Source organism: Panthera pardus, unplaced genomic scaffold (genome assembly GCF_024362965.1).
Source record: "Panthera pardus isolate Hobbes unplaced genomic scaffold, ASM2436296v1 HiC_scaffold_22, whole genome shotgun sequence".
In the NCBI taxonomy this organism is placed as follows: Eukaryota; Metazoa; Chordata; class Mammalia; order Carnivora; family Felidae; genus Panthera; species Panthera pardus.
The window spans coordinates 28,046,900-28,073,886 of record NW_026526788.1 but is presented as its reverse complement, the minus strand read 5'-3'; the positions used below and the strand labels follow the sequence as shown (position 1 = coordinate 28,073,886).

Genomic DNA, 26,987 nt, shown 5'->3' with positions numbered 1-26,987 from the left:
TCTTTGTGTGCTGTGCTTTTAAAAGAGGTGATATTGAGGAGAATTAGACCTTCCTAGTAACAGAATTTTTTCCCATACTTAATATAGAAACAGTCCTACTCTTAGTAACTTATCTTTTAGTCATCCATGTCATGAATTTGGGTAATGCTCAAGATTTATTGTGAACTATAGTAACTGCAAATCATTTATGTGGCAATTGTTTATCTTGGACTCGAATGACCATTGTTATATATTTATAAGATATTTAGTGATGTTTAACATCAAAGGTAGCCTTATGCTTCATTTTGACTATGGAAGCCTTTGTGATATATTTAGTCATGAAATCATCTTGTAGGCAGTAAAGAAACCAAGGGGTTCTTCCTGACTCTAGTATACTATATGGGATGCATTTCTGAATGGTTTATTTGTGCATTAGAGGAAAACACCAACCTTCTGGGGGTTGTTCACATTCCAGCATCTTGCATCTGTTGTATTTATGACAGAAACAAGGCAGAAAAAAAGTGTATTTAGTCATCTGCTGATTCCATTTGGTGCTAAACACATACTTTTCTCTAGAGTGCAAGAATACTAATTTATTTTATGTAGTAGGGTGGATTGTAGCCATTCCTAGAGACATGAGTATTTAAATTGGCAAAAGCTACACAGTGAATACTCTGCATGTAGATGATCCATGTTCAGCATATGGCATGAGTAAGGCAAAATATTTGTTAACTAGGGATCTGGATTTTAAATACCAGTTACTTTCTAATAGGCAGGCATACACAGTTGACCTTTCAACTACAGCTATTAGTTTTGAGTTCAGAAGCTTTCTATATGCCTTCTGGTAAGCATGAAATATGATCCAAGTAAAACTCACTAGTAAATCGCATGATATATAGGTGAACCTGTTCTAAAATCTGTTTCTGGAATGAGAGATAAAAGGGAGCAGGAAGTTTCATGCTATCTGTTTCTGTGCCCTTTATCTATTCTCTCAGGTATAACTAGACAGTTTTCTGCTATTTTATCCCTGTGTAACAGGATAATTTTTTATATGTGTGATCTGTAGTAAGATGTTAAAATCGTTAATTGCAAATTTTTATTTTGAGTTAATTATCATTAATTAATTAAATATTATCAAGTATCTTTCATGTCACTTCAAGGGGCTTATACTCCATTGGAGAAGATGGAAAACAAACATGATAAATAACTATAGTATAAGGTATATTAGTGATAAATAGCAAGAAGAAGATAAAGCAGGGAGAGAGGATATGGCATATCAAGAGTGAAATTGTTGGTTGAACTTTTAGGTAGGGTGACAAGAGGAGATCTCACTCAAAATTTTATTTTTGAGTAAAGACTCAAAGGAAGTGAGAGACTGATCCAGACATGGATCTAGAAGAGTGTCCCAGCAACAGGCTGGCCTGACATAGAGACGTGCCTGTCTTTTTAGAGAAACAGCAAGAAGGTCCATGTGGCTGGATCACAGTGAGCAAGGAGAGTTGTAGGGATGAGGTTGGAGAGATATGCTGGATGGTTTGAGCAAAACACTGACATGATAACTTTCTAGAGGCAATAAGAGGTCAAATTCTGGTGACAGGATTTACTGACAGACTAGATGTGAGATAGAGAAGAAAAGTAGAAAGAGAATTAGAGGATCATGACAAGGTTTTTGGCCTGGACAAATGGAAGAACTGATGTTTACTAAACTAGTGAAGATTGGGAGTAGTGGATTGAGAGGCTCAGGTTTTGATATGTGGATCAGGAGCTTGGGTTTTGATACGTTACGTTTGAGATGCCGAGTGACTTTAATGTCATATTTTTTGGTTCTCTTTTACCTGGAGCATTTTCAAGATGCTCATCTGCCTGTCTGTGAAGCATTTCTTAACCTACCCATGCCTTTCCTTACAATTCCTATGGTATCCCAATCTATTCCACTAGTTTTAACCCATTTGATGTAACATATTATTATTTAACAATTTCCAGAGAGCAGAGGTTCAGAGTGGGTGCTTATTTTTACATTGTATTTGTATTTCCTCATAGCTTAGTTTAGTTCCACTGTGTAAATAATCAGTATCTCAGAATACTCAACATTTAACAATATTATTAACCTAAGTTATTTCTTTTTCCTTAGTCAGATGGATCTGATTATTGGTTAACATAGGAACACTAATTTAACCTTCTGAAAAACATGTCCAATACAGGACATCTTTACCTGAATTCTGCTTAATGTCTTGCTTCCTGCTGTGGAATATGTTTAGAAATCAGATATTTTCCAAAACAGCCTGACATATATAGCAGGTAATATAAATGGTATTGAATATAAGTGGTAAAAAAAAAAAAAGAACTGGTATCACCAGCTTTTTAGTAGAGGACTAGGCCAGAACACTTTGAAGAATAGCTCATAGGTAAATCTAGTTAGCCTAATTGGAAATACAATTAAAGAAGAACATTTTCATTCTAGGATGAACATATCTTAGCTTTTTGTAGTTATGATTTCCTTTTCCAAAAGTAGAATTATTATCTGATGGAAAAGTAAATTATTTCATGGCAGTAACCCTCAAAGCTTTCTGGTGTCTTTGAAGTCGTGAGAGGTGTCCTTAATTCATTGGTCATTTTGTGCCAGCTCCTATTTGAGGCCCAGTGGGTGGAAGAATTAAGACATAGTTTTGACTCCAATAGGAACTCATAATTTGGTGAGAAACACAGATTTCTCAATGAATAACTATATCAAATGGTAATTGTTTAATATATACTAGATTAGTGCCATGTAAGCACTATTGGAGCACATGAGTACCTCTGTGGGTGACAGAACATGAGAATCCAAGATGTCTTGAGGGAAGAATAAACATTTACCTGGTGATGTGGGGGGAGACTAGCATATAGCTCAAGGCACTTGCAGAACCTCCTGTGAGTCTGTATGGCTAGAGAAAAGGGTGCCTGTGAGAGAAGTGGTAGGAAATGAGACTAGAGACAGAAACTGGAGCCAGATCAAGCTTGTCTATAATAAAACATATGAGTTTTATTATGTGTGGATTAACAGTCTCTTGAAAAATTTAAATTGAGGATTGATCATATTTGAATTTGGGAGGGACTCCTCTGATGATATTATAAAGAAAAGGTTGTATTAGTCAAAAAGTTGTGTCTCTAATTTGCTCTTTCCTCTTTGTATTCACAACCACTTCCTTAGTTTAATCCCTAATCATTTCTCCTCTAGGTTAGTACTAGTAGTGAGGACAAAAAAGGGTGCATATTGGGCAAATATTTACTGAATAGAATAACAAAACTTCCCTAATACTGGGGATAAGGGAATGGAAGAGTCAATGATATGCCTCAGATTTCTGGTTAGTTGCATATTGGGGCCAGCGAGTCTGAGAATGTTGGAGGAGAAACATATTTGTGGGGGGAAATGTAAGAAAGGCAATAGGTTCAATTTCAGATGTGTTTGACTCAACTTGAGTTATGAACCTGGAGATCAGAAGAGATGTAAATACTATCAAATGTCAACTTAAATTTAGTATTCACTGTCATCTAAGAAAGGGGAGAAACATTTTAAGGATGAATATGGCTAATAGTTTGCTGTACAGAGGTCAGAAGTAAATGCTGGAAAAATGTTTGACATTAAATAATTTAACTTCATAATACCCTTTAAGGTAGGAATTATTATTCCAATTTTGTAGCTGAAGTAAGTTTAATTATTCTACTCAAAATCTCCTGCTTTTGGAGTGTGTGTGTGTGTGTGTGTGTGTGTGTGTGTGTGTGTGTGTGTTGGAATTTTAACCCCAAAGCTCATTCTATTAAGATGAGACAGACCTCCTGCCCTGGAGTTGCTTAGCATCCACCTCACTCTGCTTATTGTAGGCTCCTCAGGCCCAGGGACATGCATTATCTCATTACAATCTTTTTCAAGGTCGTATACACATATGGTATGAATATAAAACATGGAGCCTGCACTCATAAGGCTGACACAAACATCTGTGCTGGCATTTTGGAGCAGAGGTCAGGGATTCTTTTTGTTTGGCCAATTTGGATTTGAATGTTTTTAAATGGGGCAGATATTATACAGTGTATGAGTACCACACCACTCTTTATGGACTTACATTTGGCCTATTCATGCTTCCTGCTTAGAATAAACATCTGAGCTTATAACCTTAGAGACATCTGAGTTTGTAGCCTTATCTCTAGCCTTAGCTTTAAAGTCACATCTTAAAGCATGGTGTTTTCAAACTTGTTGATTTAACTAAAAGCCAAACAATTTTATCCCCCTTTGGGAAAATCAACCATTAAGCTATCATTACTAAGGTGCTATATTTAGAATATTTCCTTTATCAAAGGTAGATTGAAATAGCTAAGATGATAGCTTCACTATTTCCCCATTGTCACTGACTTATATTTTTGAGCAATATAATGATCTATGGATCACACTTTAATTTCTATTGTTATAGTTGTGGCCTCAAATTTTTTTAAATCAGTCTTGTACTGAAACTGAATTAAGGAATGTGTTTCTAATCTGAGTTGTATTACATATTATAATTATTCATCAGGAAGATATCCTGAAATATGTATTCTCTGTTGGGCTACCGCAGAACTGTATGGTTGTAGGAAAGTCCTTCGACAGACATTGGGAGCAAATGATGAAACTACTAACAGAAAATAAAAATAGTGTTGGGTAGAAAGAGTGTTAATACAGGAGCCAATTCTGGATCCTATTCATAGCTGGGATATTAAATGAAAAATGACTAGAGAGTTTTTGAGTGTAGGAAGCATTATAGCTGTTTAGTAAATGATAGCTTTTTCAAAAATTTTTATGTTTATTTACTTATTTTTTGAGAGAGAGAGCAAGCCAGGGAGGGGCAAAGAGAGAGAGGGAGAGAAAAATCCCAAGAAGACTGTGCTGTCAGCGCACAGCCCAATGTGGAGCTTGAACCCACGAACTGTGAGATCATGACCTGAGCCCAAATCAAGAGTTGGACACTTAACCAACTGAGCTTCCCAGGTGCCCCAGTAAATGATAGCTTTCATAAAAACAATCATCACCACCACTTTTTATGAATCTTATGTGCCTTTGGACCAATGTCCTTTTTCTTTTTTAACATTTAGGGATAATGACACTTTTCTCCTCATGGAAATCTTCATGAAAGGATGACTGGAGACATATTAAACAGGATAAACCACTACATGGATGTAAGGGATTATTAATTAGAAATTTGGATCAACACCCCTGGGCTTGGATTCCATTTGTACTAAGTTACAGTGTTTGCTTTCTGAGATGCACCAGAATGTTTGGAAAATGATGGTCTATTTCTCACAAGTTAGTCACGGAAGCTTAAATAGGAAGAAATTGTAAGGAAAATGAAATTTTTGATCTTTGACTAGGTGTTAAAATCTAACTTAACTCTCATAGATTTTAATAAATCTGTATTTTAGAGTAAAATTTTTCTGACTTATAGATGTTTGAATCTTATTAGTGATGAAATATATACACAAATGGAAGGAAAGCATGAAGCACAACTTAATTTTGTTTAAGTTGCTCATTATTTTTCTTCTTTCCTGTTTACTTCTTTTACTTTAATCATATAGTAGATGACTTCAGAAAAAATTTATTTTGGGATATAAATTTGAGGCAAATAGTGATGTAATATATAGTATATTTGTTTCAAATAGAAAACAAACATAGTGCATTTCTGAACTTTATATATACATTTTCTTGATGGGCACTGTAGCCTGCATTAGAGTTAATTAATAATGTTTTCCTAGGAGGAGGTATCTTTGGAGTTATTAATATTCACTTTTGTATATTTTTTCTACCCAAGATATGCATTAATGGCCCAGAATGCATACCGTGATAGATATCCTAATACTACTATTACATGGTTTCTCAGTTTTCTATTTGAATTTGAAGAATTCTTTTATTTTTTCCTTTTGTGTATTTATCTTATTAATATGAAATGGAAAATGAGAAATAAGATTAGAAAAGCAGTAATGGTTTCTTTCTATTGCTTAATAATGTTTTTATTGTAAAATCTTGCATTTTCTTAATCCATTTTTTTCTCAAAACTTTCTTATTATGTCTGTAGTCTACACTTTTTTTTTTCCATTTTATATCCCTTAATTCAGTTAAGGCTAAATATTCCACTTCCTAATTTATGTTGGAGAAAAACATATAAATTAGCAGGTGTTTGCACTATTTTGTTTTCTGATAGAACATGAAGCTGCCTAGTGACCGGTGAAGCAGTTAGCAGGCAGCATCTTGGCAGAGGGAAGACTAGGGATAGAAGCCAACCAAGAATGGAATCCAAATAGCAAAGTATTCATGGGCTTTTCTGCTGTACATCTTAGTCTTAAGATAACAAAAAATGTTCTTCATAACCCTTCCCTCCCCTACCAGAGTGATTTTGTCAGCTTCAGAAACTTCATTTAAACACCTGGAAGAGAAACTTGATAATTTGCATATAGTTCCACTTTGTTGAGCAGAGTGCCTGGTGAGCTATTCCACTTGGGCAGGGATGTAACTTAGTTAAAGAAGTGTTCTCTGATCTTCTGAAATGAAAGTTCAAAGGTGCATGGAATCAATTGCTATGAAAATCCTTTGGCTTTGCCCTTCCAATGGCCAGGATATGGAACGTTTCTTTTCTTATTTTTATTTTTTTAAAGCTTTAGATTTTTTTTCTTTTTCAATAAAAGCCCTCAAAGTGGGTAGAAGATATTTGCCAATGAAATGCATATCCAGTATTTTCATCCTTCCCCAAATATCGTGGGAAATGCAATGCCAGGCCAAGACCATAGCTTATTCATACCAGTGTCCTTTGCTCAGAGAAGTCACAAACTGAATATTTGTTTGGCTTTACTAATATTGCTGTTTTGCTTGATTTTATAGAAATGTTTTAATTGAAGTATGAGATACATACAGAAATATGCATATGTTGTAAGCATACAGCTCAATGAATTTTGCAAAGGTAAACACACCCATATAATCAGAACCCAGAACAAGAAACAGAAAATTACCAGAATCTGAAAGGATCCCTATGCCCTTTCCAATCTCTAATTACCTTTCAAAGCTGAGATTTCTGATTTCTAAGACCATAGATTAGTTTAGCCTGAGTTTGAATTTTATATAGATGGAATCAAATAACAGGTACTCTTTTGTGTCTCATGTTTTTTGTTCCATATTTCATAATGTTGCATGTAGTTGTATTTTGTTCATTCCCATTACTTGAGTTGTTGCCAGTTTGGGGCTACTTAGAAGAGTGCATCTATGAACACTTTTACACATTTCTTTTAAAGAACATATGAATATACTTGCATATGTGTTTTGTCTCCTAGGAGTGGAGTAGCTGGGTGATGAGGTGTATATATGCTCAGTTTTATAGGTAAAGTTTTCAAAGTAGTTGTACCAATGGCTTCACTAAAATTTAATGTAAAGATAAGTATTTTAATTTTATTCTTTAGCTTCCTGTGACATTGTCATACACTAGTTTCTTTAAACTCTCTGTATTATATATATTTGCCACAAAACTGATTTCTTGGAGTAATTATATATACAATTTCTTAACACTTCTGGCCTTAACTTCCTATTATTTATTTCTCACTCATTTGTCCATTTGTTTCTTCAAAGAATATGTTAAGCTCATAATATGTGCCATGTACTAATAGATAATGAGAATATAAAATAAGTAAACTATAATGCTTGCATTCAAGGGAATTATAATGAAGTGGAGGAGACAGCAATATGAACAGATATATTTTTAATTTATTTCACTCAAATCTAAAAAGCTACTTCCTCCATCTATTGTTTCTAGATTTAGTAAAGAATTCCATTAACAACTTGTCAAATTCACTCATGATTTCTGGATTTTTTAAAATCATGTGTCTTCCAATATAAACTTTTTTTTTTCAAAGTGAACAGATCCCATATTTTTAACACCTTGGTGCAGGAGTCATTCTGTCTTTTCAAATTGCTTTAAAAAGCTACTGTAATTTTTTTTCTTAAAGTATGATGACTATAATTATCCACAGTAATTCAGGTTTTAAGCTTTATGTGTTTTTGTGTTTTTGCTTGTTTTCCTTTTCTCCCCTTCCCTCTCCTCTCCTCCCCTCCCTCCCTCCCTTCTTTTCCTTTTCTTTCTTCCTTTCCTTCCTTCCTTCCTTCTTTCTTTCTTTCTTTCTTTCTTTCTTTCTTTCTTTCTTTCTTTCTTTCTTTCTTTCTTTCTCTCTCTCTCTTTCATTATTTTCTGATATCTTTCTTGGTGATTTGCAATATATATTTGGCCTTTTGGGCTAGCACATATAATTACCAGCTTTACTTTCTCAGGAAACAATTTATGATCACTCCCAGGTTCTCCTTATTGTAACATTAATCCTGGGCAAAGACCCTATAACCTTTGCACTCATGGCTTTACCTCCCAATTATGATCTGGTGATTCATAGGTCTCTCTTTCTAGCCCAGACTCTCAGAATTCTAGATCCATGTATAGTATATTTTCATTTGGATATTATTCTGGCATCTCATATTTGGCAGATGATGAAATGTACTTCACCTCTATTTTCCAAACATATTATTTATTCTGTGTTCCCCCATCTTGGTAAATGCATCACACTGTGTATACAACTGCTGTAAATTTTTCTAGACACTTCTAAATATCTCCTCTCTACTTCCCCATATAAATATCACAAATCTTACCATTTTTACCTTCTAAATATTTTTGGATCCATTCTACTACAGACTAGAAATAGTATTCAGTGTTCAGGCACTTGTTGTCTCTTGCCTGGATTATTGTTTAGTTTCCTGACTGCAATTACATTTTCTCTAATCATCTAAAAGGTCACTGCTAGAGTAATCTTTGAAAATACACACCTGAGCTGCTTGCTCTTGCAGTTCTTTCGCATGGCGTGTGAGGTATCAGCCACTCACCTTTCTAGCTGGATTCATCACCATTCCTGCTCAGGTTTCCTGTACTTGTCATGCCACCTGCATGGCCTGCATGCTCCTTGCTCTCTCACTTGTCAGGCCTTTGCACATGCTGTTTTCTTTGCTTATTGTTCTGTTCTGCACAAGGATAACTTCTACTCACTGTTTAAGAGTTACCTTTGATAAATTTTCTTCAATCCCCTCAAGCCAAGGGACTTTCCTCTATTATATGAATAATTCTGTAGCTCTCATATAAATTTGTCTCCCCTTCTGATCTAGAAGTTCTTTATCTTTGTATTCCTAACAGCGCACTGTCTGATACATAGAAGGGCTCAACAGTATTTATTGAATGAATGGTTGAATTAATTAACTGATAGCTTAGAGTCTCCATTTTTTATACTTTGTGATCTTTAAAATCCCTAAATATATTTTGTTCTCTTGCCAGGGTTAAAACTCATATGTTGCCTCTCTACCCACTTGCACAGACTTGTAAGGTCTTTTTTAATCCCATCTGTGTGTTTCTGCATCAGCTGGAAGCATTTAATGTCTCCTAAACTTGGAAATCTCATGTGAGCTTTTTCTTCTGGAGCATTTAAAAAAAGATATTAAAAAAGTATCAATTCCTAGGAAGATGAATTCTTTATATTTCTCTGTCCAGAGAAATCCCTAATTGACCCTACCATTTAATTCCTATTTTGACCTGATTTGAAATTTTAGGATAAATGAACAGCTTAATGAACCTCTGAACCCATGATGTCATCAGTTAACACAAAACAACCACAATCACCACCAGAACTTTTCATTTAGAAGGATGGCATTCATTAGTCCTCCTTTTATCTGTGTGCCTGTTGACTATATTAAATTTATCCTTTGGGATGTCCTTTAGGAGAAGTGATCTTGCCTTCTCAATTTCCTTTACTTAAACTCTGTAATGTGCCTTTCTTAGCTCCACTTGCTCGCATAATATAACATTTTTGTTATGTTCACTGAACCTGTCCTTTTTCACAGATTTATTGGCTTGGTATTTGGGGTATCAGTGCTCATTAAGGACTTGGTAATTAATTGCCTTGGGCATAGTTAATAAAGCATAGGCTCAAAATCCAAAATATATTAGATTTTTTAAATTCCAAAGTTCCTATAGCATTAAAGTTACCACAGTTAATAGTGAGCTATACATAGCCATCATCAGAGTAAAAGAAATAATATTGTGAACTTTATCTTTCTTTGTAGTAATGTATGTTCACCTTTCAGAAACTACCCACATATCGATCTTGCCATTCTAAATAGAGCAGTATAATGCATAGGTCACTTCAGAGGGAATTATGTAGTTAGTTTTAATTATACTCTAATATGCAGAGGATTTTCTTCAGCTCCTGCTGAATGTTTATACTTTTTATTGTTATACCTCTGAAGAGTGCACATTCTATCTAAACAGTAAATTACTTATCCTCCAGGTCACACTGACATAAATGTAAGTAGTGTTATTAAATTGTGGGAAATATGAAAACCATTCACAGCATCACAGGACAAAACAAGTACCCCAGGTTTAATAAGTTTTATTGAGAAGATTATTTTTGGAATATTTTCAAAAGAATAATTCTGTACTCATTTCATAATTTTCTACTGCTATTCAACTCTATTCCATTTCTCTTTTTTAAAAAAAACTACATTCCATTTCTGATGTGCTAGTTACTCAATCCCATAAGAGGGTTGGCAGAAGTATCATTACTCCATTTTTACAGATGGAAAAACAGATACTGAAAAAGTAGAAGACTTACCCAGATCACAGTGCTAATGACAGAGCTGGAACTAGAACCTACACCGGAAATACAAGGGGGAAATCATAGCAAGCCGAGAAAACTACACAGTGTCTTGTGTTGGGTAATTAGTGAGTATGAACAGTGAGTTAGTTGACAGCTACTTCTAACTGTCCTACCTACATCTTGTAAAGAAGTTAATCTCCCCTAAAGCCTTTATGAAGTCACAGACAGCCTTTATTTTCAGAAAGGAAGGAACTAAAAATATAGTAGCACAGCCATTTATTAATCTCAGACAACATCATCCTGAGGTAGCAGAGTCTTGTGAAAAAAGCATGGGATTTGTAATCAGAAGACTTTGGTTTGGATCTCAGTGTTTTACACTTAATCTCTTTACACTAAATACGTATTTAGTTAAAATGGGGTTAATAACACCAGCCTTACTGACTCAAAGAGTGTTGTGATGATCAATAAGATACTATCTAGAAGTACTTTATAAACTGTGCCATTATATAAGTCCTCGTCCTTGTATAGTAACGAATAAAGGAAATCCTTCCAGTGTAGGAAAGAGTATGACATAGTTATTAGGATCATGGCTTAGCAGTCACGCTGCCTTGGGTTACAATACAAGAAAAGCCACATTCTAGCTCTGTAACTTGGCTCAGGAACTTAGTCTTTCTTGGTCTTCTTACCTTTAAAATGGGAGATAATATCTATCATGAGGTTTTATAAAGATTATATAAGTTATTGTATATGGAATGCATAAGCTATTGTTAAGGTCTCTTGAATTAATTTTCTTTAAAAAAATTTTTAATGTTTTTCTTAGAGAGAGAGAGAGAGAAAGAGAGAGAGAGACAGCGAGAGAGAGAGAGACAGCGCAAGCATGAACAAGGAAAGGCAGAGAGAGGGAGACAGAATCTGAAGCAGGCTCCAGGCTCCAAGCTGTCAGCACAGAGCCCAAAGTGGGGCTTGAACTTGAGGTTGAACTCGAGGGGCTTGATCACGAGGTCATGACCTGAGCTGAAGTTGGATACTTAACCAACTGAGCCACCGAGGCGCCCCTGAGTTAGTTTTCTTTAAAATGAATGTTTTTGTTTTTCCATTCACTTTATTAATGAATGATAGAGCAAACAAAATATTATTTGATGAATACAACATACATATACTTAACTTTCATATTAAGGTCAGTTAAGGCTGAGAGAAAAGCTGGCCCTGGAAGAGAAGAGGAAGGCAGGGCAACTACTAGTCCCAAGTTAAGAGCCATAAGCTCCCTAGTTCAGAACACAGACTTTGTGTTCAAATCCCAATCCTGTCATTTATCCCTAATAACTTCTTGTCCCCTACCTGTAATGGTGAGAGTGACCAACATATATTGAGACTTACTAGGTGCTGGGTCTTTATTCTAAGCACGTTATTTTTTATTTAGTTAGTTTTAAAATTGTATTTTATTTTTTTAATTTAAATTTTAGTTAGTTAACATACATGCAATATTGGTTTCAGGAGTAGAATTCAGTGATTTGTCACTTACATACAACACCCAGTGCTCATCACAAGTGCCCTCCTGACTACCCATCTCCAGTCTAGCCCATCTCCCACCCATCTCCCTCCATCAACCCTCAGTTTTTCTCTATAGTTAAGAGTCTCTTGTGGTTTGTTTCCCTCTCTTCTCTTTTTCCCCTTGCCTTTCCCTATTTTCACCTGTTTTGTTTCTTAAATTCCACATATTAGTGAAATCATATGGTATTAGTCATTCTCTGATTGATTTATTTCCCTTAGCATAATACGATCTAGCTCCATCCACGTCATTGCAAATGGAAAGATTTCATTCTTTTTGATGGCTGAGTAGTCGATGAACATTTGGGCTCTTTCCATAGTTTGGCTATTGTTGATAATGCTGCTATATATAAACATGGCATACAAAACTGAACTTTTAGTTTATATTAATGATTTTAGATTTCCAGAAAAGTTGTAAAGATAGTACAGAGAATTATCCTCTGCCTTTCTCCTGGTTTCCTCTGTTGTTAATATCTTACATTTGCCACTTATGAACAAACAAACATTGACGCATTACTGTCACCTAAACTACAGGTTTTATTTGAACTTCACAAATTTTTCCATGAATGTCTTCTTTCTGTTCCAGGATCCAATCCAGGGTATCATATTGCATTTAGTTGTCATGCATGTCTCCCCTGTATACTTTGGTCTGTGACAGTTTATCAGTACCATCCTTTTTCATGACCTTAACAGTCTTGAGGAATATTGCTCAGGTACCATATAGGACGTTCCCCAATCTGGTTTTCTTTATTGTTTTTCTCATGATTAGGCTGGAGTTGTGGACTTTGGGAGAGAATACCAGTGAGGTGAAGTGCTGTTCTTGTCACAGTATGTCAAGGGGTACATGATACTCATGTGATATTACTGATGATGTTAACCTTTATCACTTGGCTAATGTAGTGTTTGCCAGGTTTTTTCATGGTATTTTGACTAGTTTTGATCAGCTATCACTTATATTGGACTTTCTTTTCCCTGTCTTCCCACTGTTTGGAATGCTTTTCATTTATATTTACTTCAAATGTCATTTTCAGAAATATCTTCTCTGACCACTCAAGCTAAAGAAGTCTCTATGACATTTCACTTTTGTATTTTCTTCATCGCATTTATCATTGCCTGAAATTGTCTTGCGAAATTGTTTACCTTGTTTATTGTTTGTTGATTGTCTCCCACCCCCTCAAACATAAACATAAGCTTCAGGAGAACAAGATCCTTGTAGGACTATTCACCTCTGTACACTTGACATCTAGCACAAGGGCTAGCATATACTAAGTGCTCAGTAACTATTTTTTGAATAAATGTCAAAGAAAAAAGATCAAGGATTAAATTATTTATAAGTATTTCTGAAAAAGAATGAAAAATAGCTGAATGGTAGGAGGTTCAATTTAATATTCTTAACTGAATCAGTTTAGTTTTAATGAAAAGGTTAAATGCAATCATAAGCATCTATGGAAATAGGTAATCAACATCCTTGTAATTCAGGCTCTCTTATAATGCACTTAATAATGTGAATGCCAGAGTATTTTTCTGACTTATAAGCAAGATATGACTGACAAATGTAAGATCTGCTTAGTTATTATACATCTGCACCATTTGTGACCTTTATTTGTTAATTGGCTCAGTTTTCCTACTGTAGAATTTTTAACAGAATCTGAAGGAGTGTAGAAATAATTGATGCTGTGGATTTTAACTTATACCTGACTTCTTAGCATCTATTATCTTTTCATTTATATTGACAGATAAATGGAACATTTTTATATAAATCTTTCTTTTATAACCCATTGTAAAGAAACTTCGTATGTGTTTCTTTAGGACTTAAAATCTCCAAATCAGAGGGATGAAATCGCAGGGGCCCGGGCCTCACTGAAGGAGAACTCCCCGCTCTTGCATTCAATTTGTTCAGCTTGTTTGGAACATTCTGATGTTGCTTCCCTTAAAGCCAGCAAGGACACAGTTTGTGAAGAAATTCACAATGCCCTCAATGTAATTTCAAATGCTTCACAAGGCATCCAGAATACGATTGCCCCACCGGAATCTAAGGCAGCCACCCTGGGAAGTGCCCTTGATGAGCTTGAGGTAAGTGGAGAGAAAGGTAAAATGTGATTTGATGTACCCCAATATGAAAATAAACAGATGGGTTTTCAGACCTGTGTTGGAGTTTAGACTATGAGTAAATAAAAATCCAGTTACTTAATCAGTCTCTATCATTGCCTTGGATCTTCCAATGAATTGATTGGCAGGAAAATATTCTATCTGTAGACTTCTGATTCCTTTATATTTCTTCCAAGGAAGTCAATGAATTTAAAGTGAGATTGTTGATTATATTGAAATGATGATTTTAGTTTACATGGATCAATTTATGAAATGTAGGATTTACTCATTCCACAAATACTTATTACTGGCACTTTCTTTGTGCTTGGGATATAATAGAGCACTCCCCTCATGAAGCTTATGTTTTAACAGATAAATATAGGCAAAAAACAAAAACAATGAACATTGTGGATAAGTAAATAGAATGTTACATTGAGAAAGTGAGATGACTTGAAGGCTTGAAGGAGATTAGATAATTCGGCAGATGGATACCTAAAACTAAGGTTTAAAAGCATATCCCCATTGTTTAAGGACAGCACAGACATCAGGGTGCCTAAGTGGAAAGTAAGGGGATGAGTCAGAGCTGAACTGAGAAGATCCAATGGGACCAGGTTATAGAGAACTGTGTGGGTTGTTGGGGGTTCTGGCTTTTACTTCAAGTTAAATGGGAGCCATTGTAAGGTTTTAAGCAGAGGTATGACACTGGAATCTAAGAAGGACTACACTGGCTACCTGAAGAACATAGACTGAGGGGGGAACCAAAGAAGAAGCTGAAAAACCAGGCAGAAAACTATTATAGAAATACGGGTTCCATCCTTATGTTTACGTACACCAACTCACTCCACCTCACAGTTTAGTTTGGACCAAGGTGGCCTCAGTGATTATTAAAGCTAAATTTTGTAAATGAAGCCAACTAGATTTGACAGAACTAGTGTGGGATGTGAGAGAAAGGGAGGAGCTATGGCTGATCTTTCAGGCTGGATCTTCTCAATGCACACACTGAACAGAGTTTGGGATACAGGTGTTTTTAGGAATTAACATGTGTGAAGGGAAGAGGGAGGGAGCAAATTGAGCAGAGGAAGAATTCTACCTGTGGGCCAGACCCACAAAGTGTAGACCAATCAGTAGAGAGCTCGAGAGGAAGGGTTACCCTTTAGTGTACCTTCTCAGGCAGACATAGCCAGGCTTTTTTTTTTTTTTTTTTGCCTCCATCAGGTGATAGGTGCAGGTCACTCTGCCTTGGGAAGGGTATGACGTCCAGGCACAGGGAAGAGGGAGCAGGCAGACCCTGTGGGAACTGACAGCTGGGGGCCATCTGCTGGCCTTACTCCCAACAGCCCACAACTCAGCAATAAGTCCCACACAGAAGAGAGATGTGAACAGTACACCTTTCTGTCTACCACAAATAATCTTAAGGTTTTGTGTCTTTGTTTTGTTTTTTTTTGTTTTTTTTTTTTTCTTCTTTAGCAGCTTGATAGATGAAGTTTTCATCAACCATGATGAGGAACACTGGGTGAAGCCAGTTTTGAGAGGAAGATCAGAAACTCAGTTTTCAACAGGTTTAGCTTGAGATATTTATCAGACATTCGAGTGTGATGTCAAAGATCATTAACTATGCAAGTCAGACACAGTTGCTTGATGAGAAGCAACATAGTGTAGTGCCTAAAAATAACAGTTTTAGAACCCAAATGCCAGGGCCTCTCTCTCAGCTGTGGACTTGTTGCCCATGTGACCTTAGGAAAGATACTTAAAAAAAATTTTTTTTTAAATGTTTAGTTATTTTTGAGAGAGAGAGAGAGAGAGGGAGAGAGAGGCAGACTGAAAATGGGGGAGGGGCAGAGAGAGAGGGAGACAGAGTCAGAAGCAGGATCCAGGCTCTGAGCTGTCAGCACAGAGCCGGACTCGGAGCTCCTACCCACAATATGTGAGGTCATGACCTGAGCCAAAGTCGGATGCTTAACTGACTGAGCCACCTAAGCGTTCCATGAACTTTGGAAAGTTACTTAATTCTCAGTTTTCTCATCTCTAAAGTGGATTAACAATAGGGCCTACATCGTAGTTTTGTCAGAATCAGTGAATCAACAATACATGTAAAATGCTTAGAGGAGTGACAGGTACATAATAAGTGCTCACTAAATATTAGCTCTCATTATCATTAGTGGAGATGACTATTTGAAGGCAAAATTTTCCACAATGAAATCAATGCAATTAAAATTACTAAAGTCTTACTGGTAATTTAAAATATAAACTAAATACATATAATTCCTATTATTGTTCTTAACATTATTTCTTTCATGACAAACTTATGAAAATATAATTTATTTAAATTTAGAGTAACCTTTATTCTTTTCCTTTAGTTACTTGTCTTTAAACAGATGTCTTCATTTCTAATCTGACATTATTAAATTCCTCATTATTGGCATCCATGCAAAAATTTATTATTAAGTTCATAATAATTAGCATCTATGTGAAAATTCTAGAAACTAAGTAAAATAGAAATTAGTGGTGACTCTTTAACAGTACCCATCATCTAATTGTTTTCCATCTAATTGTTAATAAACTTGTCTATTAGATGCATGTGTTCTCTTCATAGTAAGATTGAAAACTCCTTGTTTTCAAGGGAAAGATTGTCTTTCTTACTAATTTTATACCAGTGATGCTGCAGAATGTTAGGTCCCCCATACATTAATATGTAACATTATTTCATAGCTAAACAGTTAACATAAATGTATTACTTAATTATTACAGTGTCACTATAAGATAAATCCTTAATTTTTGTTTTACAGAAAATAAAACTGAGACTTAAGGAAGTTATATAACTCGCTCAAATCAGAAGGCTAGTGAGTGGTAGTGTCTAGAATGTGATCTAGTCTTTCTGATTCCAGAAGGTATTTAAGTTCCGTGCTGTATTGAATTCTCACAGATACAACTTAACATACTTAATTTATGCTAAGATTCTTAATCTGTACGAACCATCAGAGAAATTATAAATGTAACCAAGTCCAAAAGATGGAATACTTTTTTAGTGAAAAGGACTTTGTGCCTGAGTAATTTAAATAGAACTACTCTGTATTTGGAGCGTAGCTGGTATGGTGACCTAAAGTGGACTGATAGGACTATATATCATATTTTTCACAGAACTAAAAACAGAATTATGTCAGGGGATAAGATACCCAGTTTATCCTGGATACTTATTCTATATTCTTAGGATTATAGAAGAAGATGGAATATTTCCAAATTGTTCTTTCTTTTGTGACTTCTCCTTTTTCTATTTAGTTCAAAGTGTGAAAGTGGCTGCTACAGATAATATATGGCAATAATTAGAAGGAGAAAGTGTGTGTGTGTGGGGGGGGTGTAACTTTGATGGGAGTGGGAATAGGTATAGTGATGGAGTGTTCCCTTTCTCAAGATGAGTGGTGGACTCATTTCTGAATGAGTCAGGAGAAAGATATTTCCCAGAAATCCTAATGCTGTCTTAACAACCTTTGAAATCAGTCCCAGTTACAGCTAGGGATGTACAAACCAGTACAAAATGCCTGAGTTTGCATATATCTATATCTATATCTATATCTATATCTATATCTATATCTATATCTATTATATGTCTGTTACAAATAGCTGCAGAGTCTCTCTGAACCAGAATTTATTGAGCATTTAGCTTTCTAAAATGGTTTTGTAAATTAAATGGTTGCATTTTTCTTCATTTACACGAAGCTGTATTGGTAAAAGATCCAAAATAACCTTTGCTCTATCTTGCTTCTGCAAATGTAATACTATGAAATAAACTGATGTAGTAAATACTCTGTTGGGAGTAAGTCTCATTAAATGTTTATAGTGTGGAAATGTATCAGAGTGCTTATTCAACAACTACGATGCTGAAGCTTTGTTAAATCTTTCATTCTGGTTCATGGCTGGTTGTAGATATTAAACCTGAGATTTGTTGCTAGAGGAGAAAATAGAAGTTGAATTAGAACACTGTACAGGCTAAACTGATTAATATATTGGAGAGCCTGATGTGAATTATAAGACCGTTCTTTTTGCATTTGTGACTGAATAGGAGTTGAAAAGTGTCAAATTATAGATTGACAGAATTTTAAAAATACTTTTAAATGAGAAACTTTGCCAGTGAAAATTGCTTTGCAACTCCAAGTCCATTAAGACGTATTTTCTCTTTTTAAAAATTAAAAAAAAATTAAGTAAAAAAACTTTTTAATATATATTTTTAAGCTTATTTATTTCTTTTGAGAGAGAGAAAGCGCACAAGTGGGGTCAGGGCAGAGAGAGATGGAGAGAGAATTCCAAGTATAATCTGTGCTATTAGCAAATAGTCCCACGTGGGGCTTGAACTCACAAACCGTGAGATCATGACCTGAGCAGGTATCAAGAGCCAGACCCTTAACCAACTGAGCCACTCAGGTGCCCCAAGACATATTTTCTCTTATGCAGTGGGAAAAAGTGGCGGTTGTAATCACGGCTGTAAGAATTATCCAGAACTTCTTGTGTTAAAGATGATAATAACAAAAGAGTTTTGTAGTATTTTCGCAATTTCAAACAACTGTCATATTTATTTTCTTATTTTTAATATATTCATTCCTATATCATCATTCATATATTTCTTTATTCACTGTTGTATTCCCAACACCTAGAACAATGTCCTATACATAGTAAGTGCTAAGTGAATATCACTGAACTGAAAGTAGGAAGGAAGAAAGGAGGGAAGGAAGGAAAGAAAGCATATAGGAATGCTGTATGTCATTTTGTGATTTGCAGGGAAGAACATGTTTTCCTTACTCCTTTTTTTTCCTCTTCTTTCTCCAAATGATAGCATATGTACTTGGAGTATGTTGCTGTACTTAATTTTTAACTGGGACATGGATTTAGTGAGGGTAACTACCAGAAATATATCTAAGTCATAGGCTGCTTAGATTTTTTTTCTGTGATAAGAGAAAAAGTTATCTACTTTTAGTAGCTATTTAGGCTATTATCTAGCTTTAGTTTAGGTTCCCTGCCACTGCCAAGAGGCACTTGCCTGCTGCCTTTTACCAAGAGTAATTAATTTTGAAGAATGTGTTTACCTGAGGGAGAAAACAGCCTCTGGCAATCAGATTAGCATTTAGGAACTAAAGAAAAATGGGCATCACTGGTGTCTAGAAGCCCTTTGATATGATTTTATTTTATTTTTTTTTAAGTTTAGTTTCTAGAAATATAAACTGAAAGAACTAAAAGTGATAGATAAAATATTTTTAAATACATGGGTAATCTGATAGGTAAATTGGGGAAATTCATTGAGGCACGCCAGATACAAAAAGCCAGACATCCAGACTAGCAAACCAGCGATAGCACTGTGCTGATACTGAGGATTTCTTTTCCATTATGGCCTGTAGCTTGGATTTTGAAAGACCATGAACTGAGGACAAAAGACAAAGCCTTTATCTTGCCATCTGGAAAGTCACATGAGTCCCTTGAGTGAAGCGGAGAATCCTTAAATTTCACTACCTTTTTAGATGAATAAGAAAAGCATGAGCTCATACAGTAGGAGATAGTAGGAAGACGTGACTGGCTTAACTTTGACTCTGGGTAGCTCAGAAAAAATACTATAAAATACCTTGGAAAGTTTTTAACCGTAAGTCTGTCCTTATCTGGATTTTGGGTCAGAATTCATATTGTCTGTATAGCCTCTAAAACCCAAGCTGAAAATTTAATTTAAATTGTCCTGTCTTGGCAATACCTCCACGTACTTGCCAGAAGTAAACTCAAGTTCTCTGTGTACTTTATACATAGTCCACAAAAAATTTTCATAAAGGTCTAAGGAAAGTGAATTGTCACAAGATACACAAATAAGCAAGACACATGAATGAGACTTTGCAGAAAGCAAACTGCAGAATTAGAACTTAAGACACTGCAGATATTGAAATTATGATAGTGAATATAAAGTAGTATACTTAATATACATTATTCACTCATTTATTTACTAAAGTATGAGGAGTATGGTGAGGGAACAAAAGACTGTCAAAATTGGCCAGGCAGAACTGTCTAAAATGAGAAACATAATCGTGAAAATTCAATGGTTAGGCAAGACAGGAGATTGGATAGAGAATTAATGATCTGAAAGATATATTTGAAGTTCTTTATAATGTACCATGGAGACACAAAAATAAAAATACTTTTTAAAAAGCAGTTAAGATACATGGAGGATGTGTGACAGTTTTAAAATATTCTAATATAAGATCCAGAAGAGAGAAAGTATAAAAATGATACTAAGAATTTCCTAGGATTGATGAAAGATACCAACCTTCATAGCTAAGAATCCCAATAATTCTCAAGAAACATGTATAAAAAGAAATTCACGTTTACACATACTGTAGTGAAGCCGAAGAACACCAAAAACAAAAAGAATATTTTTTAAAAAGGGAGAGCTCTGTTCTCAGCAAGATGGCAGAATAGAAGGCTCCTGACTTTCCCTCTATCTGTGAACACACTGAATAAACAACTACACATGTATCAGTTACCTCTGAGAGAAATCCAGAAACTAGTTGAGAGATTCCTGCACTTTGAGCAATTGAGAAAATACCCACATCAAGACAGGTAGGAAAAGCTGAGATATACTTTCACCATAAACTCCACCTCAAGCAGATTACCATATAAATGAGATGAAGCCTCCATTTCCCAGCTTCTCTTGAAGAGCAAAGCTTTTGTTTTTAATTGTTGAAGTACATTTGACATACAATATCCTATTGGTTTCAGGTGCACAACATATTGATTCTATACATTACTCAGTGCTCATCATGATAAGTGTTGTCACTGTCACCATACAATGTTACTACAGTATTATTGACTATATTCCCTATGCTGTACTTTTTATCTCTATGACTTATTGTTTTATAAATAAAAGTTTGTACCGCTTAGACCTCTTCATCTATTTTGCTCATCCCCTCACTCATCTCACCTCTGGCAACAACTAGTTCTCTGTATTTAAAATATAGGTTGTTTTGTTTTGCTTGTTTGTTTGCTTTTGTAGATTCCACATTACAGTGAAATCATGTGGCATTTATCTTTCCTGTTTGACTCATTTCACTTAGCTTAATACCCTCTAAGTCCATTTATGTTGTTGCAAATGGCAATATTTCATCCATTTTTATGGCTATGTACTATTTCATTGTAGATATATACCACTCCTTCTTTATCTGTTCATTTATTGATGGACACTTGGGTTGTTTCCATATCTTAGCTATTATAAATAATGCTGCAATAAATATAGGGGTACATTTATATTTTTGGATTAGTGTTTTTATTTTTTTGAGGGTAAATACCCAGTAGTGAAATTACTGGGCTGTATGGTAGCTATAATTTTAATTTTTGAGGAAACTCCATATTGTTTTCCACAATGGTTGCATCAATTTATTTTTCTACCAACAGGGCATGGAGGACTCTTTTTTCTCTGTGTTCTTGCCAACAGTTTTTTTTTTTTAACGTTTATTTATTTATTTTGAGAGAGAGAGAGAGAGCATGAGCGGGAAAGGGGCAGAGAGAGAAGGAGACAGGATCCCAAGCTAGCTCCATGCTGTCAGCACAGGGCTGGTCACAGGACTCGGTCTCACAAACTGTGAGATCATGACCTAAGCCGAAATTAGGAGTTGGATGCTTAACTGACTGAGCCACCAAGGAACCCCAACACTTGTTGTTTATTATCTTTGTGATACTAGCCATTGTGACTGGTGTGAGGTAATACCTCGTTATGGTTTTTATTTGCATTTCCCTGGTAATTAGGGATGTTGAGCACCTTTTCAAGTGTTCAGTTGGTCATCCCTATGTCTTCATTGGAAAAATGTCTATTCAGGTCCTCTGCCTGTTTTTAATTGGATTTTTTTTGGTGTTGAGTTGTATAAGTTTTTCATATACTTTGGATGTTAGCCCCTTATCAGACATATCATTTGCAAATATGTTCTGCCATCCAGTAGGGTGCCTTTTTGTTTTGTTGATGGTTTACTTTGCTGTGAAAAAGCATTTTATTTTGGTGTAGTCCCAATAGTTGATATTTGCCTTTGTTTCCCTTGCCTGAGGAGACATATCCATAAATATGTTGTTAAGGGTGATGTCCAGGAGATTACTGCTTATGTTTTCTTTGAGAAGTTTTATGGTTTTAGTATCCCATTTAATTCTTTAATACATTTTGAGTTTGTGTATGGTATGAGAAAGTGGTCCAGTGTCATTCTTTTGCATGTAGCTCTTCAGTTTTGCCAGCGCCATTTATTGAAGGGATTGTTTCTACCTCATTGTACATTCTTGCCTCCTTTGTCACATTAATTGGCCATATAGATTAGGATTCATTTCTGGGATCTTTATATCATTCTCATAGTCTATGTGTCTATTTTTGTGCTGGTACCATACTGTTTTTATTAGTGTAGCTCTGTAGTATATTTTTGACATTTGGGATTGTGATACCTCCAGCTTTGTTCTTTCTCAAGATTGCTTTGGTTATTTGAGGTCTTTTGCGGTTCTCTACAAATATTTGTTCTGGATCTGTGAAAGATGCTATTGGTGTTTTGATAGGGATTGAACTGAATCTGTAGATTGCTTGGGTAGCAGATACATTTTAAAAATATTAATTCTTGCAACCCATGAACATGGAATATGTTTTCATTTTTTTGTGTCATCTTCAATTTCTTTCATTAATGTCATCTAGTTTTCAGAGTATAGCTCTTTTTCACCTTGGTTAAATTTAGTCTTAGGTATTTTATTCTTTTTGGTGCATTTGTAAGTGGGATTGTTTTCTTAATTTCTTTTTCTGCTGCTTTGTTGTTAGTATGTAGAAATGCAACAGATTTCTGTACATTACTTTTTTACCCTGTAACTTTACTAAATTCATAGTTTATTGATGGAGTCTTTAGAGTTTTCTATATATAGTATCATGTTATCTGAAATAATACCAGTTTTACTTCTTCCTTGCCAATTTGGATGTCTTTTATTATTTCCTTTTTCTTATTTATGTGGTTAGGACTGCCAGTACTTTAATGGATACAAGTGGTGAGAGTGGTCATCCTTGTCTTTTTCCTGATCTTAGAGGAAGTTTTCACTTTTTTCCCATTGAGTGTGATATTAGTTGTGGGTTTTTCATTTATGGTCTCTATTATGTTGAGGTATGTTTCTTCTAAACCCACTGTGTTGACAATTTTTATCATAAATGGGTGTTGTATTTTGTCAAATGCCTTTTCTGTATCTATTGAAATGATCGTATGGTTTTTATCCTTCCTCTTGTTAATATTATGTATCACATTGATTGATTTGTGAATATTGAACCACCTTTGCATCCCTGGAATCAATCTCATGTGGTCCTGGTAAATGATCTTTTTAATGTGCTATTGAATCCAGTTTATTAATATCTTGTTGAGGATTTTTGCATCTATGTTTATCAAGATTTTTTTTTGTACTGTCTTTTTGTTTTTTGTAGTATCTTTTTTGTAGTTTTCTTTTTTCGTAGTATCTTTGGTTTTGGTGTCAAGATAAAGCTGGTTTTGTAGAATGAATTTAAAGTTTTTCTTCCTCTTCTCTATTTTGGAATAGTTTGAGTAGAATAGGTATTGATTCTTATTTAAATATTTGATGGAGTTCACTTATGAAGGCATCTGGTCCTGAATATTTGTTTGTTAGGAGTCTTTTGATTATTGATTCAATTTCATTACTATTAATTGATCTGTTCAAGTTTCTATTTTCTGTATTTTGTTTTGGAAGATTGTATGTTTCAAGGAATGTATTCATTTCTTCTATGTGGTCCAATATGTTAGCATTTAATTTTTCATAATATTCTCTTATAATTCTTTGTAGATATGTAACATCAGTTGTTATTTCTCCTCCTTCATTTATAATTTTATTTGATTCCTCCCTCTTCTTGTTGAGTTTGACTAAAGGTTTATTTATTTTTCAAAGAAACAACTCTTGGTTTTATTGATCCTTTCTGTTGTTTTTGTAGTCCGTAGTCCACTTATTTCCATTCTAATCTTTATTATTTCCTTTCTTTTGCTAGCTTTGGGCTCTGTTAGTCTTTTTTTAGTTCCTTTAGAGGTAAAGTTAGGTTTTTTTTATTTGAGATTTTGCTTGTTTCTAGGGTAAGCTTGTATCACTAAAATTCCCTGTTAGAACTGCTTTTGTTGTGTGCCAAAGGTTTTAGATCATTGTGTTTTACTTTCCATTTGTCTCCATGTATTTTTTGATTTCCTCTTTTATTTTTTCACTGACCCATAGGTTATTTAGTAGCTACCATTGCTGTTTGGCCTCCACATGTTTGTTTTTTCCTGCATTTTTTTCTTGCAAATGATTTGTTTTATTTTTAAAATAATTAACATACAGTTTAATATTAGTTTCAGGTGTACAATATAGCAATTGAACAGTTTCCATACAACACCTAATGCTCATCAACAGCAAGTGCCCTTTTTAAGTCCCATCACCTATTTAACCCATCCTCCCATCCACCTCCCCTCTGGTAACCATCAGTTTGTTTTTTTGTAGTTAAGAGTCTGTTTCTTTGTTTGCCTTTCTCTCTTTTTTCATTTTTTTGTTTTGTTTCTTTTTTATTAAATGTTTACTTATTTACGAGAGAAAGAATGCACAAGCGGAAGGGGAAGAGAGAGAAAGAGAGAGAGAATCTCTAGGAAGCTCCACATTCAGCACAGAGCTTGATATGGGGATTAATTCCTTGATGACTCTGCTGCTTCATTATTGGTGTATAGAAATGGAACTGATTTCTGTATGTTGATTTTATGTCTTGAAACTTTGTTGAATTCATGTATCAGTTTGAGCAGTTTTTTGTGGAGTCTTTCAGGTTTTCCATGTAGAGTATCATGTTGTCTGTGAAGAGTGAAAGTTGGACTTCTTGCCAGTTTGGATATCATTTCTTTTTGCTGTCTGATTCTTGAGGCCAGGGCTTCCAGTACTATGTTGATCATCAGTGGTGAGCGTGGACTTCCCTGTTGTGTTCCTGACCCTAGGTGAAAGATCTCAGTTTTTCCCCATTGAGGATGATATTATCTGTGAGTCTTTTGTATATGGCCTTTATGATGTTGAGGTATGTTCCTTTTATCCCTCCTTTCTTGAGTGTTTTTATCAAGAAAGGATGCTCTGTATTTGTCAAATGCTTTTTCTGTCCATACATACACCCTTACTTTTTGGGAGATTTTTACTGTTTCAATTTCTTTACTGGTTATGGGTCTGTTCAAGTTTTTTATTTCTTCCTGTTTCAGTTTTGGTAGTTTGTGTGTTCCTTGTAATTTATCCATTTCTTCCAAATTTCCCAATTTGTTGACATATAATTGCTCATAATATTCTCTTATTATTGTTTGTATTTCTTTGGTTTGGTTGTGATCTCTTTCATTCATGATTTCACCTATTTGGGTTTTTTTCTTTTTCTTTTTGATAAATCTGTCTATAGGTTTATCAATTTTGTTAATTCTTTAAAAGAGCCAGCTCCTAGTTTCATTGATCTATTCTACTGTTTTTTTTTTTTTTTAGATCATTGATTTCTTCTCTAATTTTTATTATTTCCCTTCTTCTGCTGTTTTGGGGCTTCATTTGCTGTGTTTTTTTCCAACTCCTTTAGGTATAAGTATAGGTTGTATATTTGAGACATTTTTTCCTTCTTTAGGAAGGCCTTGATTGCTATATACTTCCTTCTTATGACCGCCTTTACTGTGTCCCAAAGGTTTAGGACTGTCATGTTTTCATTTTTATTGGCTTCCCTGTACTTTGCTATTTCCTCTTTAATTTCCTGGCTAACTCATTCATTATTTACTAGGATGTTCTTTAACCTCCAAGTATTTGTGGTCTTTCTAACTTTTTTCTTGTGATTGATTTCAAGGTTCATAGTATTGTGGTCTGGAAATATGCATGGTATGGTCTTGATCTTTTTGAATTTGTCAAGGGCTGATTTGTGAGCCAGTGTTTGATCTATGCAAGAGAATGTTTTATGTGCACTCCAGAAGAGTATGTATTCTCCTGCTTTAGGATGAAATGTTCTGAATATATCTATTAAGTCCATCCAGTCCACTGTGTCATTCAAAGCTATTGTTTACATGTTGATTTTCTGCTTAGATGATCTGTCCATTGTTGTAAGGGGGTGTTAAAGTCCCTTACTAATGTGGTATTATTATCAATGAGTTTATGTTTGTGATTAATTGATTTATATATTTGTGCTTTCACGTTGGGGGCATAAATATTTACAATTGTTAGATCTTGGTGGCTAGAACCCTTAATTATGATACAGTGCTCTTCTTCATCTATTACAGTCTTTCCAATCTAGTTTGTCTGATATAAGTATGGCTCCTCTGGCTTTCTTTTGATACCCATTAGCATGATATGTAGTTCTCCATCCCCTCACTTTCAATCTGCAAGTGTCATTATGTCTAAAATTAATGTCTTGTAGGCAGCATACAGATGGATCTTGTTTTTTTTAATCCATTCTGATACCCTATGTTCATTGATTGGAGCATTTACTCCATTTACATTCAGAGTGAATATTAAAAGATATGAATTTAGTGTCATTGTGTTGTCTATAGAGTTGGTGTTTCTGGTGATGCTCTCTGGGTCTTTCTAGTCTTGGTTGTTTTTGGTTCTTTTTTGGTTTCTTGTTTTTATTTATTTATTTTTTCTACAAAAAAGGGGAACTATCTCTCCTTCTTTTCTGAATGACAGCCTTGGCTGGTTAAAGGATTCTT

The 26,987-nt window shown here is 34.8% G+C and overlaps 1 protein-coding gene across 3 annotated transcripts in view; it reads left to right on the top strand.

The window, feature by feature from the left end:
• CTNNA3 (catenin alpha 3) overlaps positions 1-26,987 on the top strand; it is a 1,799,646-nt gene that overhangs the window by 467,974 nt on the left and 1,304,685 nt on the right. For all 3 annotated transcript variants that reach the window (XM_053888526.1, XM_019444306.2, XM_053888525.1), the window contains one exon: positions 14,005-14,268. In XM_053888526.1, coding sequence (XP_053744501.1) covers positions 14,005-14,268 — 264 coding nt within the window. The remainder of the gene's footprint in view (positions 1-14,004; positions 14,269-26,987) is intronic.